The 26,986-nt window shown below is 36.2% G+C and overlaps 1 protein-coding gene across 9 annotated transcripts in view; it reads left to right on the plus strand.

Annotated features, from left to right (window-relative positions):
* The window catches only part of Lcorl (ligand dependent nuclear receptor corepressor like), a 183,539-nt gene that overhangs the window by 127,822 nt on the left and 28,731 nt on the right, over window positions 1-26,986 (plus strand). For 5 of the 9 annotated variants that reach the window (XM_036200249.1, XM_036200243.1, XM_036200242.1 and 2 more), the window contains exons 5-6: window positions 8,760-9,011; window positions 19,842-19,935. In XM_036200249.1, the coding sequence (XP_036056142.1) occupies window positions 8,760-9,011; window positions 19,842-19,935 (346 nt within the window). Of the gene's footprint in view, window positions 1-8,759; window positions 9,012-19,841; window positions 19,936-21,184; window positions 25,308-26,986 lie in introns of those variants that run through there. The other 4 variants (XM_036200246.1, XM_036200247.1, XM_036200251.1 and 1 more) reach the window with 3 other exon arrangements.

The following is a 26,986-nucleotide window of genomic DNA, read 5'->3' on the forward strand; positions in this document are numbered from 1 at the left end:
ACAATTCGAGGCAAGATCCAATCAGCTCTCTTTATAAGATCAATTCTGTTGCTTTTAGGATATTTGCTGTTAATTTCTCCCAAAAAATTACTGCAAGCTCTTTGCCAAGGTTCACTTTCTGTCCATAATTTTTCAATGTCCTCTTTAGTTAAAGGTACAACAATTTCTGCTGGGTCTATTCCTGCTAATTGACGAAGTCTCAATTTTCCTTTCAAAATTAAGTCAGAGATTTTTTCCACATAAGTTTTTAATTTTTTATTTGGTTTATTTGGTAAAAATATCCATTCCAATATAATATCTTCTCTCTGCATTAATATTCCTGTAGGAGAATGCCTAGAAGGTAAAATAACCAAAATGCAATCCAGCTTTGGATCAATACGATCTACATGTCCTTCATGTACTTTTTTTTCTACCAAGGCCAATTCTTTCTCAGCTTCAGGTGATAATTCTCTTGGACTTTTTAAGTCCTTGTCACCTTCTAAGGTTTTGAACAAATTATTCAGTTCATCATTTTTTACCCCAACAATAGTTCGTAGATGAGAAATGTCCCCAAATAATCTTTGAAAGTCATGAAGAGTCTGTAGGCGATCTCTCCTAATTTGTACCTTTTTGAGGTCTAATTTTTTGTAGCTCTATTTTATATCCTAAATAATTAATAGAATCTCCTCTTTGTATCTTTTCAGGAGCAATTTGTAATCCCCAGCAAGGCAATATTTTCTTTACTTCTTCAAACATTCTTTCTAAAGTATCTGCACTTGAGGCAGCTAGTAAAATATCATCCATATAATGATAAATTATAGATTTAGGAAATTTTTTACGTATCACTTCCAAGGGCTGTTGTACAAAATATTGGCACAGGGTTGGACTATTCAACATTCCCTGTGGGAGGACTCTCCATTGAAATCTTCTAACCGGTTGAGAATTATTGTAAGTAGGCACTGTGAAAGCAAATCTTTCTCTGTCTTTTTCTTGTAGGGGTATTGAAAAGAAACAGTCTTTTAAATTGATAACTATGAGAGGCCATCCTTTAGGTAACAGAGTAGGCAAAGGAATTCCTGATTGTAGAGAGCCCATTGGCTGAATTACTTTGTTAATTGCTCTAAGGTCTGTTACCATTCTCCATTTACCAGATTTCTTTTTAATGACAAATACAGGAGAATTCCATGGGCTAGTAGATTCTTCAATATGCTGAGCATTTAACTATCCTTCTCCCAGTTCTCAGGTAATATTATATCCTTCTGAGGTCTTTGATGTGGTTGAAGGCTAGATAGTTACAATTTCCTCAGTTATGATAAAAGATAAGTTAGATATAAAACCTTAGACTCACAAATATAAGATAGATAGGATATCTTCTTTAATATTGTAACTGTAATTCTTGCTTGATAATTGTTTTGTTATATGTAATTGTACTATGTAAAAGTTAAAACCTTCCTTAAAAACAAAAGAAAAGGGGAAGTGCTGTGGATATCGCTCTGTGTAAATAAAGTTCTGATTGGCCAGTGGCCAAGCAGGAAGTATAGGCGGGACAAGAGAGAAGAGAATTCTGGGAAGTAGAAGGCTGGAGGGACACACCGCCAGCCGCCGCCATGTAAAGCAACATGTAAAGACACTGGTAAGCCACAAGCCATGTGGCAAAGTATAGATAAGCAGAAATGGGTTAATTTAAGATAGAAAAAGTAGATAACAAGAAGCCTGCCACAGCCATACAGTTTGTAAACAGTATAAGTCTCTGTGTGCTTACTTGGTTAGGTCTGAGAGACTGTGGGACTGGCGGGTGAGAGAGATTTGTCCTGACTCTGGGCCAGGCAGGAAAACTCCAACTACAGACACACTTCAAATGTTTTTAATTCTTCAACATGAGACTTGTCTTGAAGCCTAACATAACTTTCTTCTTGGAGAATTTCCATGTGCATGTGATAACAATATGTATTCTCCTGTTAAGTCAAAGCATTCTATATGTGTGATAGAGCTAATTAGTGTGTTCATCTTGCTGATCCTTTGCACTTTTCTATAAAGTTTACTTATCTTTTTCATGTGTGCTTTTTTTATCCTTTTTCTTTAGACCTGTTTCAAGTCTTTGAATTTAATGTATCTCTTTTAACAGCATATAATTGAATACTTAGTTTTCAAATCCATTCTCTGGGTCTTTGTATTTTGCTAGGAATGTTTTGTCTACTTATATTTAATGTAAATGCTGATAAGGTTGAATTTCTGTCAGTCCTATTCCTTGTTTTCATCATGTCTTACTCCTTTTGGTTTCCCTTTACCTCCATTATGACTTCCTTTTGTGTTACTTTTGTAAATGGACCATTTAATTATGTTGCTGTTTCTAGTATTTCAAATATTTCTTGTCATGGAGATTACAGTCAGCATCTTAACATGCAATAGTCCTATTTGAATGAATACCAGAAACTTTAAAAATATATTAAAAGCTTGTTGCCATATGTCCTGACTCTGTCTTATTCTTTTATGTTGTTCCTATCATCCTATTTTGTCTTTATATAGTAGATGTCCACCAATTTAGTTTCATAACACCTGCATTATACATTCTTCCTAAATGAGATAGGAAGAAGGAAAGCTTAGAAACAAACATCCATTGATAGTTTTCAGACAGAAATGCATTTGTTTTACATGTTACTGGTATGGTTACCACACTTTTGTATGCTTTGTTACTTCTGTCCTCCGTGGTTTCTGATGTGAAGTTTCTATTAATTTTACCAAATCTCCCTTGTTTCTTGTTTCTTGCTACAGTCAAGCTTTATTGTTTCCCATTGGTTTCTGGAAGTTTGATGTGAATATATCTAAATATGAATCTGGCAGAGTTTACTCTGCTTGTCCTTTAGTTGAATTTCTGAATGTGTAGATAAATGTTTTTCATCAAGTTGGGACATGGTCACATTTTTCAGATCGTCTCTTTCTTGCTCCCTGTCTTCTGGGATAGGTTTCGGGTCTGTGGTCTGAAGCCTGTTCTGCCCTCATCTTTGACTTCCTTTCTCTCTTCCTTGCTCTTCTTTTCTTCCAGCTGCCTGAGTAATCTCACTTGGCCAGTCTTTGGGTTTGTTGATTCTTCTGTTGAGTGAGCTTTCAGTTTTAGTTAGGATTCTTCCCAACTCCAGATTTATGCTTCTTTTTATACAATATCTGATTATCCACATTTTGTTTTGTGAACTGTTTTTTCTCTTTATACTTCTTTAGAACTTTGAGTCTATTTCTGAATGGCTGATTTAGTTTTTCTGTATTAAGTGCAAACATTAGGTTTCCTCATAGACATTTCTTACTAAACTCTCCGCCCAAATGTGGATCATAATTGTTTCCTTGTATATTCCATATGTTAAAAGTGAGGGTATTTATCTATCTATCTATCTATCTATCTATCTACCTACCTACCTACCTACCTACCTACCTATTTTTTTTATTTGTTTTTACATCCTGACTGATGTTTCCTCTTCCTCCCAGTCCCCCACCCCCGAACCTCCCCTTTATCCACTCCTCATCCTCCATTTCTTTTAAAAAAAAAGGCAGACCTTGCAGTCTAAATGAGAGTATTTTAAATAATTTAGTGTGACAGTGTGGGACTCAGATGATCCCCATTGCTAGACGTGTAGTAACCTCTGCACTAGTCCACTACCTTGATGCTCTTTGCTTTGTTTACCCACTGATATTTCTGCTTCGATACCAGTTAATAATAGGGGTTTCCTAACGTGTCTAATAAGACTCATTATTTTCCACTGTTGGGTTAGGGCTGTGGGAATAGATGAGTTTAAAGGTTGGTGGCCTGCAACTAGGGGTGCTGAAATGTTTTGGAGCCAAAAGGTGATTCGATACTGTATGTCTCTGATTCTCTGCTTAATTCTCAGAGGTTTTTATTTTGTTTTGTTTGTTTGTTTGATGTTGTAACATCATTTTGATTTGATATTGTAATATCACTTCTCCTTCAAAAATAAAATCTCCATCTGGGTGTGGTGGCGCATGCCTTTAATCCCAGTATTGAGAGGCAAAGGCAGAGGATGCTTTTTGAATTTGAGGCTATCCTGGTCTACATAGTGAGCTCCAGGCCAGCTAAGGCTACATAATGAAACCCTATCTTGAAAACAAAACAAAAATAAAAACTTGGAACAGCAAATAAAAGCAAACAATCCGTATGAAGCCCACAGCATTCAGCAGTATCAAACTACCTTCCCAGAGTGTATATTTCTAGCAGTTTCTCTCATTTGGTCTTTCTGATTAACTAATTTGATCATATTCATTCTCTCTCTCTCTCTCTCTCTCTCTCTCTCTCTCTCTCTCTGTGTGTGTGTGGGGGGGGGTAGAATTTTTAAATAAGCATGGCTTGATAGCTTTATTTTAAACACTTCTTCCTTTTATCTCCTTTTGCATTTTAATTTAATTAGTAAGGACAAACCAAAAGACTATGTTTTACTTAGAAATTTCCCCAGTAGATTTTCAACAGGTACATTTGGGTTTTTTGGGGGTTTTTTGTTGTTGTTGTTGTTGTTATTTTTTGTTTATTTTGGAAGTTACTGTACACAAAATAGATTTGCTGTTACATAATAATTATATATTCACTTATCCATTTTCTAGTATCATTTCCTAGTTTTCTTACTTAGTTTACTTTCGTTTTAGGCTTTCATTAGTATTACCTTCATAGCTCATGGCCTGGTTCAAAAGTCACCACTTTAATCTTTTATTACAATAGCATCACACTAATATGTAACAAATACAGCATTTATTTTATAACAAATTACCTCCAAAATTTAGCTGTTTAAAATTATAAAGATGCATTCATTCACATTTTATCTGGATCACAAATCTGAAAATGACTTAACTGAATGGATTTGGCTCACAGTTCCTTACGAGGCTGCAATTTGAGAGTCAGCTGGGATTTCATCCTTTTTAGATTTTGTTAATCTGGAATATATACTCCAGGAAGTACACTATTGATTTTTGAGGGCACTTTATTTATTTTGGGGCTGCTCACTCTTGTTAGGAGAAAAATAAAATGGAAGAGGCTAGAGAAGACAGAGTGAGGGCCGAGCAAAACAGGGGGCAGAGTATGAATGTCAGTGGTAGGGAGTACCAATATGAACAGTTTTGTGAGGTGGAGGCCTCAGCCATTTATAAACTAAGGTCTAATAACATACTTCCACAGTATGCTATTAATCACCTAGGCTACATGTAACATGGAGTGGACTACGGGACACTGGGATCCAGATAGTACAGGAATCATTGACAGCTATCTTGAATCAGTTAGCACATGAAAGATTCTTTAAGTTTTTTGTTTAAGTTAGCTTTGAAAAATGAAGAGATGAGGCAAAAAATTAGTAAGTACATCTTGGGCAGTAAAGCCTTTTTTCTAGGTGGTAACATTCTTTCTTTTCTAGCCAGATGGCACTTTTTCCTCAGTACATATGGAGGATTACTTTCTAGGCCACCACTGCTTACATCTCTCTCTCTCTCTTTTTTTTTTTTTAAGATTTATTTATTTATTATGTATACAGAAGAGGGCACCAGATCTCATTACAGATGCTTGTGAGCCACCATGTGGTTGCTGGGAATTGAACTCAGGACCTCTGGAAGAGCAGTCAGTGCTTTTAACCTCCAAGCCATCTCTCCAGCCCAGCCCTGCTTACAACATCTTAAAGCTAGAATCCATAGTTGCTTAAGTCTTACATAAAACAACATGGTGTTTACATATTGAAGAGTCAGTGTGCCTCTATTTTAAGCTTAAAAGCCATCTTATAGTAAAGATAAACTAGGTTTATTCCCTTTATGATTAAAGCTGTTTCACAAGGATTGGGCTATGCCCCACTTGTAACCTTAACTACAAATGATTCTGTAATGATTGTTCCAGGAATGGCAATCATGTCTTTGTTTCAAAAAGTTATTCATAACCATTTTGCAACCCTACCTTTGTTTCAAAATGTTATAGCCACCTATGACTACCTTGGAATGCCTGCCTGTTGTTACGACTACCTTGTTAATGCCCACCTTGCAACCATGTCTTTGTTTCAGGTCATTAGGACTAACTGGTTATGCTTATGTTCTGTTTATATAACCCCTCATGTCTTGCCCACCAAATCTCCCATTTGGAAACCCCCTAACCCTCAGCTATAAGAGCCTTGTTCTCACATCCAATGCTGACCTCTAGAACCTCACCTTAGGGGGAGGCAGCCCGTGTACATGAATGAAAAAGCCTGCTTTAATTGCCTGCTTGAATTATTTTGACCATGATGATTTGGGTCAATGGTTTTTCTCCTCCCATCTTTGGGATTAACGGTATAATCTGCCCACATCCTTCCAGATGCTACTTGCCCATAAACCTGAGCTTAAACTCACATTGATCTTACATTGTGCTTTTTTTTTTTTTGAGTTATGACAGTTTTGCACAAGCAACTTCAGAGCCATATTAAGTATTCATCAGCTAAGAAATGTTTCTGTCTCTTCTCCCCTCTTCCCTGTACACATTCCATATTATACCACAAAGGAGACAAAATGTGACTTTTGAATAGAACAGAATTTACAATTAGCTTTAAACTCAGATGGAATTCTAGTTGTTCAATGAATTGAATTGTTTTTGTTCCTTCCATGGTAAATTTAATCATTGTGAATTGATGAATAATACTAATCAATAAACTGTAGGGATTTTACACAAAAATACTTACTCTATAAAACTACCATCTTATGAAAACAGATAATGTGAAGCAAAATTCAGTGTTTAAAAGTAGAGAATTTTTATAGAAGTCTTCTAGTTTTCATGAAGGTAATAATTAATTATGTTTGTAATTTCTGTGTCCAATGAAGAAACTATTTTGCTTTATTTAGGAAGCATATAACCACTGGAGCTTGTATATCATCATCTCAAGTATGAAAACTTACTTGCCATTTTGACTCTGATATATAAAATGACCATTTAGTCTATGTCTGTTTGCTTCTCTTATCTTACAAACTATCACCTTTGATAACAGGTCACATTTACTAAGCTGTTAATATGCCTGATACAGTTTCATATTTTAGCTACAGTTTCATAATTTCTGCAGCAATTTTTGATGAAGCCCTATTATGACTCCCACATTCTTTCATTGCTACTTTAATACATGGGGACAGAAAACATGGAGACAGTATGTGGCTAGCCTCAGTTCACCAAGGTTGCTAAGATCCCCACCAGTAGCTGGGGATTCTGGTTCATTGCCAGAGTCTAAACAGAGAGGGAAGTGAAGACTCAAGTGCTCCTTTTAGAGCCCATGGAGCCTTCTCAAGTGGGCGTCATAACTGGAAAGTACTTGCTTTGAAATCAATAACACAGTATGCAGTATCACCACCAGGTCTGAGAGAATGTTTCATGGTTTCATAATGGTCTACTGGTCCATAATTGGATTTATATTGGCTTAGGTTGAATTTTGTTACAAAATGTAATAATAGACATGACAGGAATAGCTTTCTTCCTTTCCTCCCTGTGACTTTTAATATTTTCAAATCCTCTTGTATTGTAGTCATGAACCTATTATGATAAATACTGTTGGGACAATTTTCTCTTGTCTTTTAAACAGGTATTCTAACTAATAATGAACACTGAAACTAGGGAGCATTACCCCCTATTCTCATACAGCTCTGGGCCAGACAGGCCTGTTTGTGTAGTATTGGTCTGTATAACTAAGTGTCTCTAGAAGTAGATCTATTTGGAAGAAGCAGGAAGCCTTCCCAAGTGTCTCAGTAGTCCTCTACAGCTTTTCATTCTTTCTCCCTCTGAAGGCTAGAGTGAATAAAGGGAATCCAATGAAGACAGATCCATGTGTCAGAAAGGTTACCAATAGGCCAAAGGAGCTTGCTGTTAACTCAGTGTTTATAGATTACCTGTCATTATCCTATACTTAATATAGGAAAGTCATTCAATTGTTTTCCCCCACTTTACAGGTTTCTGCCAGAAGTGGGTGTGTGTCTGTGTGGTGTGTGTGTGTGTGTGTGTGTGTGTGTGTGTGTGTGTGTGTGTGTATGCGCGTGTGTGCGCGCCTGTGTCTGTGTGAAACTTTACTACAGTTGTAGCTGATCAACATGTTTTGTAGGATCAAGATCTTCAGTAATAACTAATACCACTCTCTTATAGGAGACTTGGGAGAAGCTTGCTGTGACTTTATAGATGAAATACCCTCATTCTAGAAAGCTTGTTTTCAGTGGCTGTGCAAATTTACAAAGTGCAGAGAAAGCAGTTATGACAGGATATTAGCAAATGAGGAATCTTGAGTACTGCTCTGTGTCACTGTACTTGCCTGTTGTTCTTTATAGTCATCCCTTCTCTATGTAAAGGAAATAATCAGAGATGATATTGATGGGAATATAGGAAATACATTTGACAGAACACAAAACAATTCATTGGTAGAAAGTTCAGACAGTTCAGATGTCTTCTTAGTCTCTGATGTATGCTGTATATTACCTACTTTGGCTCATATAAAGTTCGTATTCAAATACTAAACTTGGTCTTAATACCTAATAGAATGTTTGAACATTTAATTATGAAGGTAAGTTCTACTCCCATGGCTAGTTCTTTGATCTGTACTTTTGCTTGGGATAGAAATAAATGAATTTTTTAAAAAGTCACTTTTGGAAGAAATGCAAAACCACCTCGACATAGTTGCTATTTCTAAGCCACGGAGACTACTCACCACTGTGGACTTCTGCTAGATACTGCTAATGTCATTTCCTTGTAAAACCCCTTGCTTGTTTGTATTTGTCTTCTAATGATGCTACCTTTATTTCTTTCCCAGATCTTCCTCAGAACTGTGATCCTAACATTCCCTTAGTTGCTCAGGAATTAATGAAAAAGATGATTCGTCAGTTTGCCATTGAGTACATTTCAAAAAGTGGTAAAATTCAAGAAACTAGGAATGGTTCGATTGGAGCAGGTCTTGTATATAACAGTATCCAAATGAACCAAGCGGAGAACTGCCTTCAGGATGAGCAGGAAGGCCCCTTAGACCTCACTGTGACTCGAACGCAAGAGCAAACTGCTCAGCAAGGTAAGTCCTTTGTCTAGCGTGGGACACAGCCATTTTCATCTACGACACTGACACATGGGTATGGTTTATGCCCATAGGGGAAATTATCTCTCTTGCCTAGGTTTATTTATATGGCATAGACAAGAGAGATAAAAATGTAGAACTCTGTGGTGCAGTTTTCAAAGATTTATCTTTAGTTTATAATTACGTATGTATGATGCCAGTGCACATGAGGCAGGTGCCCAGGGAGTCCAAAAGAGGGAATCAAATATCTAAAGCTGGTTTTCCATGCAGTTGTGAGCCTGTTAATATGAGTTCTGGGATGCAAACCCAGGTGTTCTGGAAGAACAATACATGCTCTTAAGCACTGAGCCCTCTTTCCAGGCCCCAATACTATATTTTTAATAGTTTATAGAAGAAAATTTGATGTCTTTCTTGTTTTTTCAAAATAGTATGAATTTCAGTGAGCAACTTAAAAATAAAGGACATATATAAAGAGATACTATGAGAAAGAACTATTTTCTAGTAGACCGCTAAAAACATTAATTTAGTATTTGCTCTTTAGTTTCTGCACTGAGATGAGAAATAAGTAGATGGTTTACCATTAAGTGGGTTTTTGTTGTTATTGCTTATTTTTTAGGTTTATTTGTTTTATTTTATGTATATGAATGGGTTTTTTTCATGTATGTTCGTATATCACATGCATGCTTTGTGACTTCAGAAGTCAGAAGAGGGTATTGGACCCTCTGGCAATGGAGTTACAGATGGTTGTGAGCCATCATGTGGGTATTGAGACTCAAACCCAGGTCCTCTTTAGAGCATCAATTACTCTTAACTGTTAGGCCTTCTCTCCAGTGTCCCTTCCATCCAGTTTTTTATAATATAACTGAGAAAGGGGAAAGTTGTAGCTATGATAAATCTCTACATTCCTATAATTAAACATATGGAGATACATTTTTCAGAAGGTATTTATACCATGTTGAATTTATGTAAAGTAGAATTTATTTGTACTATATCTGTGACTTCACAGAAGAAAAACAAAAAGAGCCTTTTAAGAATGTGGGGAGGAGGCCGGGCGGTGGTGGCGCACGCCTTTAATCCCAGCACTGGGGAGGCAGAGCCAGGTGGATCTCCATGAGTTCCAGGCCAGCCTGATCCACAGAGCGATATCCAGGACAGGTACTAGAACTACACAGAGAAACCATGTCTTGAAAATTTTTTTAAAAGAAGAATGTGGGGAGGAAGCCAATAAATGGATTATCTGGAGATAAGAGAAAGAATAGCTTTTAGCAGCATGGTTTAGGGATCATGTTACTTCTTGAAGGTGAGGGGGAAAACAAAAGGTATCATTGAAAAGATCCTAGAATGTATTGGCATTAGGACTCTTAGTTAGGACATCATCAACAAGTGTTTAGAGGAGACATCTCTACAGTGTGTAAGACCCATCAATATTGAAACATGGATGTAATCCCCCATATTTGGTCCCTAATTTTAGACTGTTAGTTATGTTTATAAGAAATATTAAATTATTAGTCTATAAGAAAGGTAAAATATAACTATAATTTAAGACTTAAGAAAAATATATATCTATACTTTGACCTTTGGACATCGTAAAGCACAGGGTTTTTTTAATTTTTATTTACTGTTTATATATCCTATACTTTTACAGAAGCAATTTAGCATTCTACAGGGTAAAACATGAACCTTGGTATGTGACAGACTTATAATTGCAAATAGGAAAGGATGGCAAAAGAAAGGAAAATTGAAACTTACAAACATTAAGTTCAAAATGTTAAATAAATTTCATCAAATTGAACAGTAAGATGTTGCACACATCTATAATCTCAGCACGTAGAAGGTAGAGGCAAGAAGAACAGAAGTTCAGGCCCAGCCTGGACTACTTGAGGCCTGTTTGAAAGAAAGAAAAAGGTAAAATAATAATAATAAATAAACAACAAACAATGAAACTGGTAAACTGTGTAAGACCTTACAGAGAACTTCATATAACTTTCTGAAGGTCATAAAATAAGAGCTACAAAGCAAATACTTCTATTTCAACTAATTAGGAATGCTTTTGCAGATATAATATCCAGTCAGAAGTTTACCACTTTGTTGATTTTACTAAACTGAAATGACTTCCTGATCTTAAAACTGACAAGCAAGTCTTCAGGAGCCAAGGATAACAAAGTCACACCTTTAATTCTAGCACTTGGAAGGCAGAGTCAGGTGGATCTCTGTGAGTTCTCAAACAGCCTGACAGCCAAGGCTACACAGAGAAACCCTGTCTTGAAAAACAAACAAACAAACAAACAACAACAACAAAAAAGGAATAGCCAAGGTAATGAGAAGCTTGCTTTAAGACCCATGAAGGATTTATAGTGTAGTAATTAAGACTGGGTCCTTTTGGTCAGAATATGAATCAGTAAAAGCTCAGAAATTTCCCAGGATTACTGAAATCTTAGTAAAATACAGATGTCAGTATAAATCACTGGGGAAGATGTCCTGTTCTGTAAATGTCCCAAGGCAACTGGGTACACACCTGGAAGGAGGTTGACAATCACTGCCTAACACTAGTCATAAAAATGTTAAGGGGTAAATGTGAAAAGAACACTATACAGAATAGAATTTGGCTAATGAAGTTTCTAGAATGTGACTGCTTGAATTAGAGAATGCAGTTTTCACTACTTACAGCCTTGTGACCTTTGCAGGACACTGATCATTTTGTTCTGTAACTAGAAAATTAGTATTAATAAAAGTCATGGTGTTGTGTGAACTTTAATGTGTTAAATTGCACTCTTAGGATAGCACTGTCCTAGCTGCTTTCTGTTGCTGTGATAGGCATCGTGACCAAAAGCAATTTGGGGCAAGAAGCAGGTATTTGACTTACGCATCCTGATCATTGAGAGAAATCAGAACAGGAAATGAAGCAGGAGCAGAGGCAAGATACCATGGTTGCTTGTTTTCCATGGCATGCTCGGTTTGCTTCTTAAACAATCCAGGGCCACCTACCCAGGGTGGTACTGCCCATAGTAGTCTGAGCCCTCCCACATCAATCATTAATCAAGAAAATGCCCCCACAGGCCAATCTGATGGAGGCAGTTCCTCACTTAAGGTCCCCTCTTTCCGAGGTAATACTAATTTGCATCAAGTTAACAACCAGGATTTGCTGTCACAAGCCCACCCTTGTGGTGGTATTGTGTTCCCCAAAATATTGTGCACCCTAATAAACTTATCTGGGGCCAGAGAACTGAACAGCCACTAGATTCAGAGGCTAGAAAATGGTGGCGCTCACACCTTTAATCCTAGCATTCCAGAGGCAAAAATCTGTCTGGATCTCTGTGAGTTCAAGGCCACATTGGAAACAGCCAGGCATGGCGACTCACGCTTTTAATCCCAGGAAGTGATGGCAGAAAGCAGAAAGGTATATTAGGCAGGAAGACCAGAAACTAGAAGCTTTTAGCTGGTTAAGCTTTCAGGCTTTTGAGCAGCAGTTCAGCTGAGATGCATTTGGATGAGGACTCAGAGGTTTTCAGTCTGAGGAAACAGGATCAGCTGAGGAACTGGCAAGGTGAGGTGGCTGTGGCTTGTTCTGCTTCTCTGATCTTCCAGTTTTAACCCAATACCTGGCCTCAGGTTTGATTTTAAATAAGACTTTTAAGATTCATGCTACACACCCTTGTCATTTTGGCACGCAGTCACATCTCCTTTTGTTGTGCTTAGTTTCCAAATACAAACACCAACCAGGACAGAATTGTGTCTAATATGATACAACTGTTCCATGTACAACCACAAATGCATTGTATATTTTAGAGTAGGTGGCAAAGTACTTTGAAGAATGCTTAGTCTTTTAGTTTCTCATAATTTAAATATAATAATACACATTTACAGCAATGCTGATTTTAACCTCAATCAGTGTTACATTCTGTGATTAAATAGAGAAAAGAAAACAGATACTGGCTTAATATATGTGTATTTGTGCACAAACATGTTCTTAATGAAGTAAGACAGAAATAATCATGTGAGCTGTTTCTGCAGTGGGTTATGTGGCCTCATCTAGTATTTATAACTACCTTCCTCTCCTACCCATTCTGTGTTTCCTCCACCCTCAGCAAGCCCCTCACCAGGTCTTGTTCTTTCATTGGAGCAATGACCCATACTTTGATTCCTGAAGAGTTTGCCCTTTGTAATCCTACCTAGATTGGGTTGTTGTAGTATCCATTGACTATAAGGTATGGTAGCACTAAGAGACACCCTAAAGGATCTCCTACACTACAGATGTGTTCTTCCCTACCTTTGTTGTGGAGAAGCAGTCCAGTTGCTCTTTGGTAATCTGGTCAGTCACCCCTTTTAACACCTCCCTCTTCCTTTCTTTCTTTCCTCCTCCTTTTTAAAGATTTCTTTATGTGTATAGGTGTTTTGCCTACATATATGTCTATTACTATATGTGTGCATTGCCTGCAGAAGCCAGAAGTGGGCATCAGAGAGTCTCTGGAACTTGAGCTACTGAAGTTTTTCAGCCACTGTGTGGCTGTTGAGAACTGAACCCAGGTCTTCCAGAACAACAGCCAATGCTCTTAACCACTAGGCCATCTCTCTAGTCCCTGTGGTTCCTTTCTTATCAGTCTGTTGAGTTAAGGGCATCAGAGTCCAATATAGCCAATAAGGAGTCTTAGCTTCCAGTTCAGTGAAATGCTTATTGTGTCTCCTAATAGAAGTACTCCCTTCTCTGGAACCAAAACTTCTAGGCTAGTTAAAGTATAAGGTAACAGGAACAGGGAGCAAAAGTTTTCCTAGTCGGTCACTAGGGACAATAGTGAGTGGAAGCTCCTAGTTTCCACCCCTTGATTCTTGTACCCATTAATCCTAGCTATAGGAGAAACAGTACCATATATTGGACACTGATTCAAAGCATATACTTACTGCCTTCTAGATAACATTCCCCACTGATCCAGGCTGTTGCCGCCTATTTAGTGCTGTAACTGTTTAAAAGGCCATTTTACTGTTTCATCAAGCCAACTGCTTCAAGATTGTGGGGAACATGGTAAGGCCATTGGAGTTTATGATATTGGGTATGTTGTCACATTTTTCTGGCTGTGAAATGAGTTCCTTTGTCAAAAGTGATTCCATGTGTGATACTGTGCTCATGATAGTAGTTTGGACAGAAGCATTACATACAGAAAAGGAAAATCCATAACTAGAATAAATATCTACTCCTGTAAGGACAAAGCATTACTCTCTCCATGAAGGAAGTGGTCTGATGTAGTTAACCTACCACCACGTCACTGACTGGCAACCCTAAGGAATGACACCATATTAGGGGGTCAGTGTTGGTCTCTGCTGCTTGAAGATTTGGCACTCATCAGTGGCTATAGTCAGGTCAGCCTTGTTGAATGGAAGCCTACGTATAACCTCCATCTCCCATCATAGCAACTTTTTTCATGGGCTCATTGTGCAGGAGCAACCAGGGATGACCAGGGAAATGCTGACTGCATAGAATGAATCATGCTATCTACTTGATTATTGGATTCCTTTGCTAATGTAACCTCTTGACAGTCATTTACATGGCATAGAAATAACCTTGTGTCCTTTGTCCATTTAAAGAGGTCTATCCATGTACTTTCTCAAATGTCTTTCTCACCAGTTTTCCAGGCATGCTTCTTCAAGTCCTTTGACCATCCAGTCAAACCCAGCAAAAGCATTTTCGTTTACTTTCCCTCATAGAAAAGAACTGTAGCTTTACATATCTTTGATTTTACGAAACTACAAATATTTTCTATCAGTTAAATACCCATGGTTAACAGCTGAAATTGTAAGACTTCCCCTAAGAGTACAGTAAGAAAAACTACAGAGCCAAAGACTTACTAAACAATACGTTGGGTGAAGAGGGGAGGAAGGGTCCTATTTGAAGAGATAGTTAAAGAATGGCCAGAGAAGTAAGATGAGAAAGCCCTAAGGCATTGTCAATGATACTGACATTATTTTGTGTCAAGCAGTGATTATGACAGTTTAATTACTAGTGATAACTTTAACATTTTTGTGGAATTTAATTTTAAATAGTTTTCTTTGTCCAGACAATATGAAAGAGTTTTCATTTGTATTCACTGTCCTTCATGCAATGAGTCATTATTTGTTCTGTATATATAATATTCGTGATAGATAGATAATGTGGCTTCAAAGACTCTTGAACTCCTGTTCATAGTGGAGTATAACTGAACTTCCTGATTGGCATTGTATAGTAACAAGAAGCCAGTAATATTGTGAGTAGTTAACAGATGTTTTTCTCACTTAATATTCACATTCAGTTAAACATTAATGGTTGTCTTGACATTTCTGAAGTAAGTCTTTAAGATTTCTCTTTGTGGGGAAGCTGCTAACACTTTCCCATATGACCATTACTGATTCAGTTAACAGAGTTCACTGATCTTAGAGAATCTACTATATACAGTGCTGTGTGCTGGTTAGATGTGCTGTGTGTAATATAGAATTGAGGAAGCCAATAACGGGTTAATTAATGAAGATAATAATTATCGAATTACCACCATTTTCATGCCATTATTTAAAGAAATAAATATTATAAGAAAGTCTCTTTATTAATTATAATGCTTAAATAGACTTTAACCCTACTTACCCCTCAGACCTTACTGATTGATGGTTTTAGACTAGGCAAATTATAAGAAAATGACATAATATAGAATTGACATACATAAGATGCTGTGAATTTGTGAAAGGGATGATGCTAAAAGTTGTGTAGAAATTAGCAAGGCTAGTAGAGTACCATATAACTGAATTCAGAAGAACAAATCTAAACATAGATGAAAAAGAATTAGGACTTTGGAAGAGTAGAAAAGATTTTTTGTGTTGTGAAGAATTCCTTGTCAATAATTTGCAATATGAAGACATTTTGTAAATAATTTTTAATTTTTTTTTTTGTTGAAAGGCTTGATAAAGTGTTGATGCTGAAGAAATTGTTTGGTATGATCGTGGCTTAAATTTTCAAACATCAATCCACTTTTGAATTTAATTCTGGTGGTATTGTATGAACAATTATATGTCCTTATTTAAAAGTGAGTTGCCTGCACTTAGAGTATTTTGCAGTACGGTTTGGTCACAGGCAATTAAATTGTAATGCTAAATGGCAGTCTGCAGCTAGTAAATGAAAACAGTGTTGTGTTTATTCTGATGGCAGTTTTAAAAACACAGCTTAATAACCATGTTCACTAATTAATCTAAGACTAATTAATGTACTGTTGACTCATACATATTTCTAATTTGTTTTCTCTTAAAGAGCAAATGCATGTCTAGAAATATAGTTAATATCTCTTTAAATCTTTTAGCTTCTCTTTGACTAATTAGATGCCACTAATTTATGCATTTATATAGAAAGTAGTTTTCTGTTCTTTTCACATAAATTATATGCTAAATGCACTGTTTTTGTTTTTTCTTTTTTTATTATTTAGACATTTTCTATTCATTTTACATCCCAACCACAGATCCCTCTCTCCTCCCTCCTCCTGCTGCCCCTCCCCCAGCCTTCTGCTTCCAATCCATCTCCCATTTCCACCTCCTCCAAGGCAAGGCCTCCCATGGGGGAAGTCAGCAGAGCCTGGTATATTCAGTTGAGACGAGTCCAAGCCCCTCCCCCTGCACCAAGGCTGTGTAAGGTGTCCCACCATAGGCACTGGGCTCCAAAAAGCACACTCATGCACCAGGGACAAATCCTGATCCCACTGCTAGGGGACCCTTAAGCGGGTCAAGGTAAACAGTTGTCTGTTTTTTGCCTATGTAGAAGGCCTAGTCCAGTCCCATGGAGACTCCACACGTATTAGTCCACAGTTCATGAGTTCCCACTAGTTTGATTTGGTTGTCTCTGTGGATTTCCCCATCATGATCTTGATGCCCCTTGCTCATATAATCCCTCTTCTCTCTCAGCTGGACTTCTGGAGCTTTGCCTGGTGCTTGGCTGTGGATCTCTGCATCTGCTTTCATCAGTTACTGGATGAAGGCTCTATGATGACAGTTAGGGTATTCACCAATCTGATTACCAGAGTAAGCCAGTTTAGGCACCCTCTCCATTATTGCTAGTAGTTTAAGGTGGGGTCATCCTAAAGTATACTAAAAACCCAACAAAGTTAAAGTAGGTAAGGTGGGAACTTACCTAGCACCCTGTTTCTCCCATCCCCATGATGTCTTCCTCTATCATGGTACCTCTTTCCTTGCTCTTCCACTCCATCCCTGTTCCAGATCAACCATCCCGTTCCCTTATGTTCTCATCCCCCTACCCCTACCCCCAATTCCTCCCTACCTCCAGTTTACTCATCGATATCTCATCTATTTCCCCTTCCCAGGGCGATCCATATGTTCCTCTTAGGGTTCTCCTTGTTAGCTAGCTTCTCTGGAACTGTGGGTTATAGTCTGGTTATCCTTTGCTTTAAATCTAGTATCCACTTATGAGTGAGTACATACCATGTTTGCCCTTCTGAGTCTGGATTACCTCACTCAGGATGATATCTTCTAGTTCCATCCATTTGCCTACAAATTAAATGATTCATTGTTTTTCTCTGCTGAGTAGTACTCCATTATGTATATGTGCCACATTTTCTTGATCCATTCTTCGGTTGAAGGGCATTCTAGGTTGTTTCCAGGTTCTTGCTACTATGAATAACACTGCTATGAACATAGTTGAGCATGTGTCCTTTGGTATGATTGAGCATCTTTTGGATATATGCCCAAGAGTGGTATATCTGGGTCTTGAGGGAAGAATGATTTCCAAGTTTCTGAGAAACCACAATACTGATTTCTAGAGTGGCTGTACAAGTTTGCACTACCAACAACAGTGGAGGAGTGTTGCCCTTGTTCCACATCCTTTCCAACATAAACTGTTATCAGTGTTTTTGATCATAGCCATTCTGACAGGTAAGATTAGGTATCTCAGAGTCGTTTTGATGTACTAAGGATGTTGAGCATTTCCTTAAATGTCTCTTGGCCAGTTGAGATTCTTCTGTTGAGAATTCTATGTTTAGCTCTGTAAGCCCATTTTTAAATTGGGTTGTTTGTTATTTTGATGTCTAGTTTCTTGAGTTCTTCATATATTTTGGAGATCAACCCTCTGTCAAATGTGAGGTTAGTGAAGATCTTTTCCCATCTGTAGGCTCTCATTTAGTCTTATTGACATGTGCACTGTTTTTAATTGTGACTATTTGAAATACTTACTAATGTTGAATATGCATGTTGACCATGCACTGTCTAGCACTTTGACTTGTAGGTATAAGTTAGAGAAGGTCCTTATAACTTGAACATGAACTGACAAACAGTAAGGTGCTTATGTCATTGTCACTAAGAAGGATAATTAGACATGGATACTACAGGTGGATGAAAAGTAAACTATAATATATTAAGAGAGAATGAAGTGTTCCTTCTTCAGGTATATCATCATGAGCGCATAGTGAATACATAGTTCTTATCTACTGAGTTAGTCATGAAAGAGCAATACCAGTAGATGGATCCACCATTTGACAACTTATAAATTATCACTAGGATCAAGGAAATTCTCTGTCTCCATTTCTCATCTTCCTTAAGCTGTCCTCCTTACCAACTGTTCTTACTACAATTTTCTTTTCCAGTTTAGACAGTACTAGGAGTGTCATTTTCCCCCATCCTAGACAGAGGAAATGCTCTATTGCTGTTTGAGAGGTATTAGATTCGGTAGAAGTACAAGTCTACCTTTAAAAAATAAATAAAAGATGTACAGGAATATGTGGGCACATGTGCTTGATCCCCTCAGCCCGACCTCCATTACTTACCAGCTTGTTCTGCAGTGGCTTCCTAGGCAGCACTGTTGTCATTGTGGTAGCATTGTGCAGATTGGATTGTCTTACTTGATACTAAGCACCATGAGAATGGGCACTTTGCATGATCTCTTTTCTTTTCTTTTTTTTTTTTTTTTTTGTGCTACTATTCAATCATATTGCTTTGTACATTATAAAAGCACACAGTGCATGATTATTTATTTCTACAGAGGAGATTATGAATATGGTGTTTTGTTCATTCTTCTTTATGTTTCCTGAGACAATTATATACTTGGATTGATTTAGTTACTGTAAAATCAGTCAATTTTCTTTAACTTTGTTGGGTTTTTAGTATACTTTTAAGCGGTATTTTTTCCTCCATGGTTCCTTTCCAGAGGCTTAACTTTCAGTTTTTGAGGAAATAGAAAGCTGTGTCTTCTTGGCATTGTTTGTTGTTGGGTTTTAAGTTAATCGTGTATTTATTCTGTACTTGCCTTGTCCCCTTAACAATTTCTGAATCATTTCAGTTTTTAGTTGTGAAAATTCAATATTATATCTGTGATAACTACATTTTAATAAAAAAATACTGGAAAGTTTGTTTTATAGCCATTGTCTTTCCTAGTTCTATATTATAGTTTCTTTAATGTAGGCACAGATTCAATTCTTGTACATTTCAGCAGTTTAAAGTGGTAGATAAGGAATTATTCACTTCTCACTTATGACTCACCTTTGCATTGCTTTGGATTTCCCAAAGTGCCAGCCTTGAGGGAGACAGTCATGAGACTGATGAGCTGTCACGTTGACTTCACACTGCAGGATGGTGGGAAAGTGACCAAACGTTGGTTTTAAACAAATCAAGTGTTTGGTCTTTTCTCATACCACCTGGCAGGGCCAGCCCCCCTCTCCCTCTTTCTTATGTAGTGTCTCCCAGTCATGGCCTGTTCCTGACACAGGATCAAACAAGTGTTTAACTTATAGCACTAGTGCATCAGCAGAGTAGGGCAGGAAATGTAAGGGCTGCTGTTCTATTGCAAATATAAAGATTTCTCTCTTGCAATAATTATAGGGGATGGAGTGTTAGATCTCTCTACAAAGAAAACCAGCATAAAATCTGAAGAATCGTCCATATCTGATCCTTCTTCTGAAAATGCAGTTGCTGGGTAAGCAATATCTAGGAAATATAATTCAATATTAATATAAATGACCTCTTGCAGAGAACACTTAATACTGTGCTGAGTAGGATTGACATAGTTTTCCTTCAGAATTTTTGTCACTCATAAGTTTGTCTCTCATAATCTCATTTGTCCTTTCTCTTTCTTTTTCCTTTCTGTTAAAGAAAAGTTATCAGAACAATCACCAAACTTCAATTCATGGTACTAAAATGAACTATCAATTTAATCATGGGATACAAACTAAGAAGCAGGACAAGTGAGAGAACTTGAAATACTCAAGAGGCAATTTTAAGGGAAATATGTAATTTTAATATTTAGTTTTTTAAAATAATGAACCATTTCTAAAAGTGCTGTAGTTACTAATTCTAAAACTAGCATATATATTTACAGTTTTTGCTTTAGTGTGGTGGCAAACAACTTAATATTCATCTAGTAATCACCACAAAAAATCCTTTCAGTCTTTAAAACTATCACTAAATTAATTTAAATAAATAATTACTAGTGAAATGCTGTTCTGTTGGATTGGGGTGGGGGGTTATAACTTTTGCATCTTCTCATTAACTGCATAGAAATCTTTTTTGTCCCATTGAAATATGAGATAAATTTATTTCAACTAAGGCTGTAATAGAGCTGGAGTCATAGGTTAACAGACTTTAGAAGATTACAGAGTTGCATTTGAAATAGAGTAACATTCTAAAATGAAATGATTCATATACATCTTTTTTCAGATTTTAAGTTTTTATGTAGAGGAAAATGAGTCTGTGGAACTGAGATGTCTGTGTTTGGAAGTATTCTTGCTGCTACAAATTTCCTTTAAATGGGTTGACTCTTTTATTACTTGTTTAGTGGTAACGTCACGTTTCTACTAACAAAAACTCCCTTGGTTATTTTTATAATGGAACTCTAATTGTAAATAAAAATTATGTGTTGCTCTGCAAGCAGCTTTCAGAGGAAAAGCAACATCATGAGAATATTTTTACAATACTCAGTTAGGATTTTATGTTCTTGGAAGGTCTGCCCCTTGAGGCCACCGTATGTATCATTGACACATTGTCCTACCAGGACTGTAGCGTTTGCTTTGATAAGGAGTAACTACTACGTCCCACAGACCTAACGTGTCATAAGCAGTGATGTTACCTAAGCAAGGAGTATAATAAAGGAGTGGACCCTCCCCTTCCATAGCTGTGTGAGAGTCTCTCATACATCAGTTTACCATCGTTTCATTCCATCCATCCAGGAGACTACACAGAAACAGAGAGGACTATGTGGAAAGAAGTGCTGACTTTGCAGATGGTTTGCTCTCAAAAGCTTTGAAAGACATTCAGTCTGGAGCACTGGACATAAATAAAGCAGGCATACTTTATGGCATACCTCAAAAAACTTTACTTCTCCACTTAGAAGCCTTACCAGCAGGGAAGCCTGCATCTTTTAAAAACAAAACTCGAGATTTCAATGATAGTTACTCATATAAAGACAGTAAAGACACTTGTGCTGTGCTGCAAAAAGTAGCCTTGTGGGCAAGAGCTCAAGCAGAGCGCACAGAAAAAAGTAAACTCAACCTACTTGAAACCTCAGAATTAAAATTCCCAACAGCTTCCAGTTACCTCCATCAGTTAACTCTACAGAAAATGGTTACTCAGTTTAAAGAAAAAAATGAAAGCCTTCAATATGAAACTTCAAATCCTCCTGTACAGTTAAAAATTCCTCAGCTCCGAGTAAATTCAGTCTCAAAATCACAACCTGATGGTTCTGGTCTGCTGGATGTCATGTATCAAGTTTCCAAAACCTCTTCAGTCCTTGAAGGATCAGCTCTCCAAAAACTGAAAAACATACTCCCTAAACAGAACAAAATAGAATGTTCTGGGCCTGTAACTCACTCAAGTGTTGACTCTTACTTTCTACATGGGGACCTCTCTCCTTTGTGTCTTAATTCTAAAAATGGAACAATTGATGGAACCTCCGAGAACACTGAAGATGGATTGGACCGGAAAGATAATAAGCAGCCCAGGAAAAAACGTGGCCGCTATCGGCAGTATGATCATGAAATAATGGAAGAGGCCATTGCAATGGTAATGAGTGGAAAAATGAGTGTTTCCAAAGCACAAGGAATTTATGGGGTACCTCACAGCACTTTAGAATACAAGGTAAAGGAAAGATCTGGAACACTGAAGACACCTCCGAAGAAGAAACTACGATTACCAGACACTGGGTTATATATGACAGATTCAGGGACTGGCAGCTGCAGAAACAGCAGCAAGCCTGTGTAGATTACTGTTAGAGAATGTGTGTGTGTGTGTGTGTGTGTGTGTGTGTGTGTGTGTGTGTGTGTGTGTATGTGTGTGTGTGTGTGTGTGTGTATGTGTGTGTACACGCACACGTGCATTCGTGCATGTGCGTGTGTGTGTGTGTGTGTGTGTGTAGCTACATACACACATGGAAATTACAAATGCTCACTCTGACAGGAGACATGAAATTTTACAGTTCAAAAACCACTTACATGCCTTTGAAAAAGTTTTATTCAGGGTTTTCACTGTGGACAGAATTATAGAGTTGCTTATTAATTCTGATAGTTTGTATTTAATCCTTGTATAAATAGGTGAAAAAAGATTCAGGTTTTCTTTAGTAGTCAATAGCATAAAATGTGGGAAAATGAGTTATTGTCAAGTGAAACATTTTTTTTATTGGTAAAAGAACATTCTAGCCATTCAGTTGAACCATCTTATAATGGAAATATGATATTAATAGTTTGTGAACACTTTTGTGTAACATACCTAAAAGTGCTGTGAGTATGTCAAAGAACCAATCAAAGTTAAATAGTTATCTCTGTACCAAGAGTAACTAATAGATACAGTATTAATACACTACAGTGCATTCTATGAAATTCAAAATGCACTAGAGTGCATCCACCAGGATAAAGAAAACCTTAAAGGATATGTATAGTAAAATTTAATATTTATCATTTAATTGTTGATTTAGCAGGAAGTTGGGGTTATAAGTATATAATTTAAATTTTAAAAAACTGACATAGTTAACCCCAGCAGCTATAGAATCCTTTAATATAAGATGGAATACTAAAAACAAAAGTAATTTAAATTTAATTATTAAAGTAACTTAATTTTGTTTTTCATTTGAAAAATAAGCTAATGTGTAAGGTTAGAAAAGAAAGTTGGAATGCAACTTAGAGCATGTTTATAATGTGCACAGAACAAGCTTGAGAATGGTCATTTTGGTGAAATGTGCTGGTTAGTTGATGGTATGACTACTTTAAGGATTGTGACACACTCCTCCTATTGAAAAACCTCAGTGTAACTTTAATATATTTGCTGCTGTGACATTTCAAAACATTTCAGTTTATCAAAATGAATTACAGATTTCATTTTGGTGGGTGATACATTATCATTTTGCTAATAACCAAATTTGCAGTTTGTTCAGGGTCTTGAATAGATTTACAGATATTTAACACTGAAGCTGTTTTGAACTTTGAGTAATGTAAACTCTTTACTAATTGGATAGTTAGAAGCTGGGCAGTGCATTTTAACTTTTACTACTCAAATGAGACCAGTAATTTTTATAAAACAGTTTTAAAAATATGGGTCAGAGTATTCATGTGGGTTTATGGCGTATGCAGTTTTGGTAGTAAAATGTAATAAAAACATGTACCTCCATGTAAAGAATGGAGATTTGCTTTATAGATGAGAATCTTCCGCAGTGCCCCTTTTCTCTGTTAGAATTCAGGTTCTGGTCATTTTCCTAAGCCACTTTTTCTAAACCCAAAAGGAATTCTTATACAGCTGAATTTAAAAAAATGAGTGCACCTTGTCAAATACTTGTGTTTTACACTTGTGTTTGTGTGTGTTTAATAATCACATGAACATGTGGTTGTTCAGCTACTAAACTTTAAAACTGCTTACATGTATTTAAAGAAACTGAAAATAAGAAACTATATAGCCAGGTAATCACTTGGTCTCTGAGATCTGTATTGAACATATTCAGCTGTCAATGTTACCTGCATACTAGGGTATGAATCCTCTTGATCTTTTTCTTCCCCCAAGAAAATATACATAGTAGATTACAAGACAGCATTTGTCAGGGTCATCTTTCTTTTTAAAGAATTAAGCCATATTTTGTGAGGACTGGAACATGGATTATTTATTATATTTCCCCCTCTTCCCATTGAAAAACAAAGTTAAAAGTAAATGCTTCAAAAACAATTTTCTTGACCTTTATATAGAATTTTACTTGCAAAACTTTGGAAGCTCGAATGCATTACATAATATTTATATTGTATTGAGCTTTTTTATTCCTCACGCTATATTTACATTGATAAATTGATTGAGAAGTTTATAGTAAAGGGAAACTTACAGAACACTTTTATATCATTTAAAAGATGACCTGACCAAAAACTTTACAGGATTCATATATCAGGGATCATTTTGCTATTGACTTCACAGTGATCAGTAGTTTTATAGGTAATATTATAATTAATTTGCAGCATTTTAGTACTTGTATTATTTATTTTTGGTCAAATAGTAAATTAAAATATTTTTTGATAGTTTATAGGTAATGATCAACCCATAACTTTTAAAAGAAACATAATGTTTGTATTACTGAGTTGACTTTTTGATTATACAAACTAGGAAAGGCAGGGAAGTTTATGGGTTCCCCTCTCCCCACTGGTTCTATTAAGATGTCCTTTATGTTAAACTTTCAAAGTACTTTATAAATTTAGTTACCAGTTACTACTTATTTGACAGATTCTGAAAAGTTCAGTTTCAGCTGACTTTTAATGAATATGAAAGCAACCCTTATGTGCTTTCTACTTATTTGAATGTTCCTCGAGTATTTTATATTTAAAATAAAAAAGAAGGAAAAGAAAAAAAAACAGTGCCTCTGTTTTTAGAAAACTACTGCTCAGTAAAGTTGTTTAAACCATTTCTGGTAGCTGATGACAATTTTATATTAAACTGTATACTGACTTTAGTGAGACTGATTTTTTTTTTAGTTGTTTACAGTGCAGATACTTGTGTTTGTTTTTTAATTGCAGTATTTCCATTGTCGCAGTAATTTAGTAAAACTCTGTGGCTGCCTTGATTTTGACAGATTTTGTTAATATAAACTGATTGTTAGGCAATTAGTTATTTATGCATAAATCAATTGCACTATAATTCATGAATTATTTATTACAATATTTTCTAATGAATTCATGTATCTGTCTTGTGTTGTACATGTACTGTAATTTTGTTCCTACTTTGTGTTGTTATATATCTAAATCTGATTGTATGAATTTTAATTGTTGAGTTAACGTGTTTCTAGGTTGTAATTTGTAGTAAAGCACTTCAATGCTTTTGCACTTAAATTTACAACACTGTCGGTGTGTGGTTAATTTACTCATTCAGTAAAAGAAAAGAAAAGAAAAACTTGACTACACTGAATTCTTTGATTCCTTGTAAGGAGTTTGTTTTGTTTTGTTTTTTAATGGTATTAAAAATTGACTTTCAAAGAAATATTCAACAACAGATTTCTAACGGAAAGGGCATAGTAACAAAAATGAGATGTTTGGGCTTGTAAACAAACAGGAAAAAATTAGAAAGAATTGATCTTAGAAAAAACAAGAGAGCCAATTAGACTAAGGTGGCCTTTAATCTCAGCATTTGGGAAGCAGAGGCTGGTGGATCACTAGAGTTCTAGGCCAGTTTAATGTTCATGGTGATGTCCATGCCAGCCAAAGCTGCATTGTGAGACTGTCTCAAAATTACAATTTTAGGATCTTTATATAATTACTTGAGAATAAATTGTGGATTGGACATTCACACATATGCCTCTTCACTCATTATATTTTTCTTTGAGATTCTAAGGTGGAGAAAAAAGGCTTTGAAACCAAATAAGACCATTTTAAAATTCTGTAATGTTTTAGTTTAGTTGTCCACCATGGTATATAAGAGCAAATCTAATATCTGAATATCTGATCTAGTAATCTGTTGTTTATATTGCTAGGTGAGTATCAGTGACCACTGGTGTTTTTCAACTTCCAGTATAAAAACTAGCAAACTGAAAAAACTCTTTCTTTAAAATAAAGATTTCCTTAAAATGTCAGAAAAGGCATATAGAAATCAGTGGTTTCCATAATTCTATGAGATTAATCAAATTGAAATTATAACAGTTTTATATTACTTTATACTTGCTGCTTTTTTATCATTTCCATTTTGACAGGGCTTACTTATTTTTATATTGGGAATTGCACCCTGGGCTTTGGACATGTTAATAAGCAAACACTCTCCTAGCTCCTCACTACATTTATACAGATCCTTTCATTAAAGGAAAAATGCCTTTGAGCACTGTAGGAACTACTAGAAGGATACTAACCTGTGAAATGCATAACATACTCTAAAAGTTTATATATTCTCCCACTTATTACTACTTATCAAATATGCTTAATAGGCCTGAACATTATTTCAGAAACTGTTCTAAGTATGCTTCTTAGGTATGTTGGCTTTTCTTTTGCTTGTCTGAAATCATAAATTTGAATTGCTGGAAAAGGATTAAGTTATTTCTTATCGTCATATGCTCTACCATTATAAAATATTTATGGAAAGGACCAGTACTGGGGCTGTAGATCTCCTTTTGTCTAGAGGCAGCACTGAACTTAAAGGTGTTTGTGACGTTTTACTTTGTTTGCTTCTATATGTCATTGTAAAACATTGTAAAATCTGATCATTCCTTTTTCTCAGTGAGGTTTTGATCATGTGTTTAGAACTTGCTTTGGCACTTTTTACTACTCAGACTACATAATCGTATAAAACTCAATCAATTATTATGTAATATCTATAGAGGAGGTTATTCCAGGGTCAGGTAATAATATAAAAGTATTGATTTCACTGCTTATTTTAAAACAAAACCCCTTTCATTTGTAAAACTATGAACATACTGTTTATTTTAAAAAACAACAATAGCACATTCTTTAGGTGGGTCAATTGTAAGTAGTCTACCTCAGTTAGAATCCTAAATAACCCATTTTCAGACTAGGAACAAATGACAGGCA

The sequence above is a fragment of the Onychomys torridus genome, chromosome 10 (genome assembly GCF_903995425.1).
Source record: "Onychomys torridus chromosome 10, mOncTor1.1, whole genome shotgun sequence".
In the NCBI taxonomy this organism is placed as follows: Eukaryota; Metazoa; Chordata; class Mammalia; order Rodentia; family Cricetidae; genus Onychomys; species Onychomys torridus.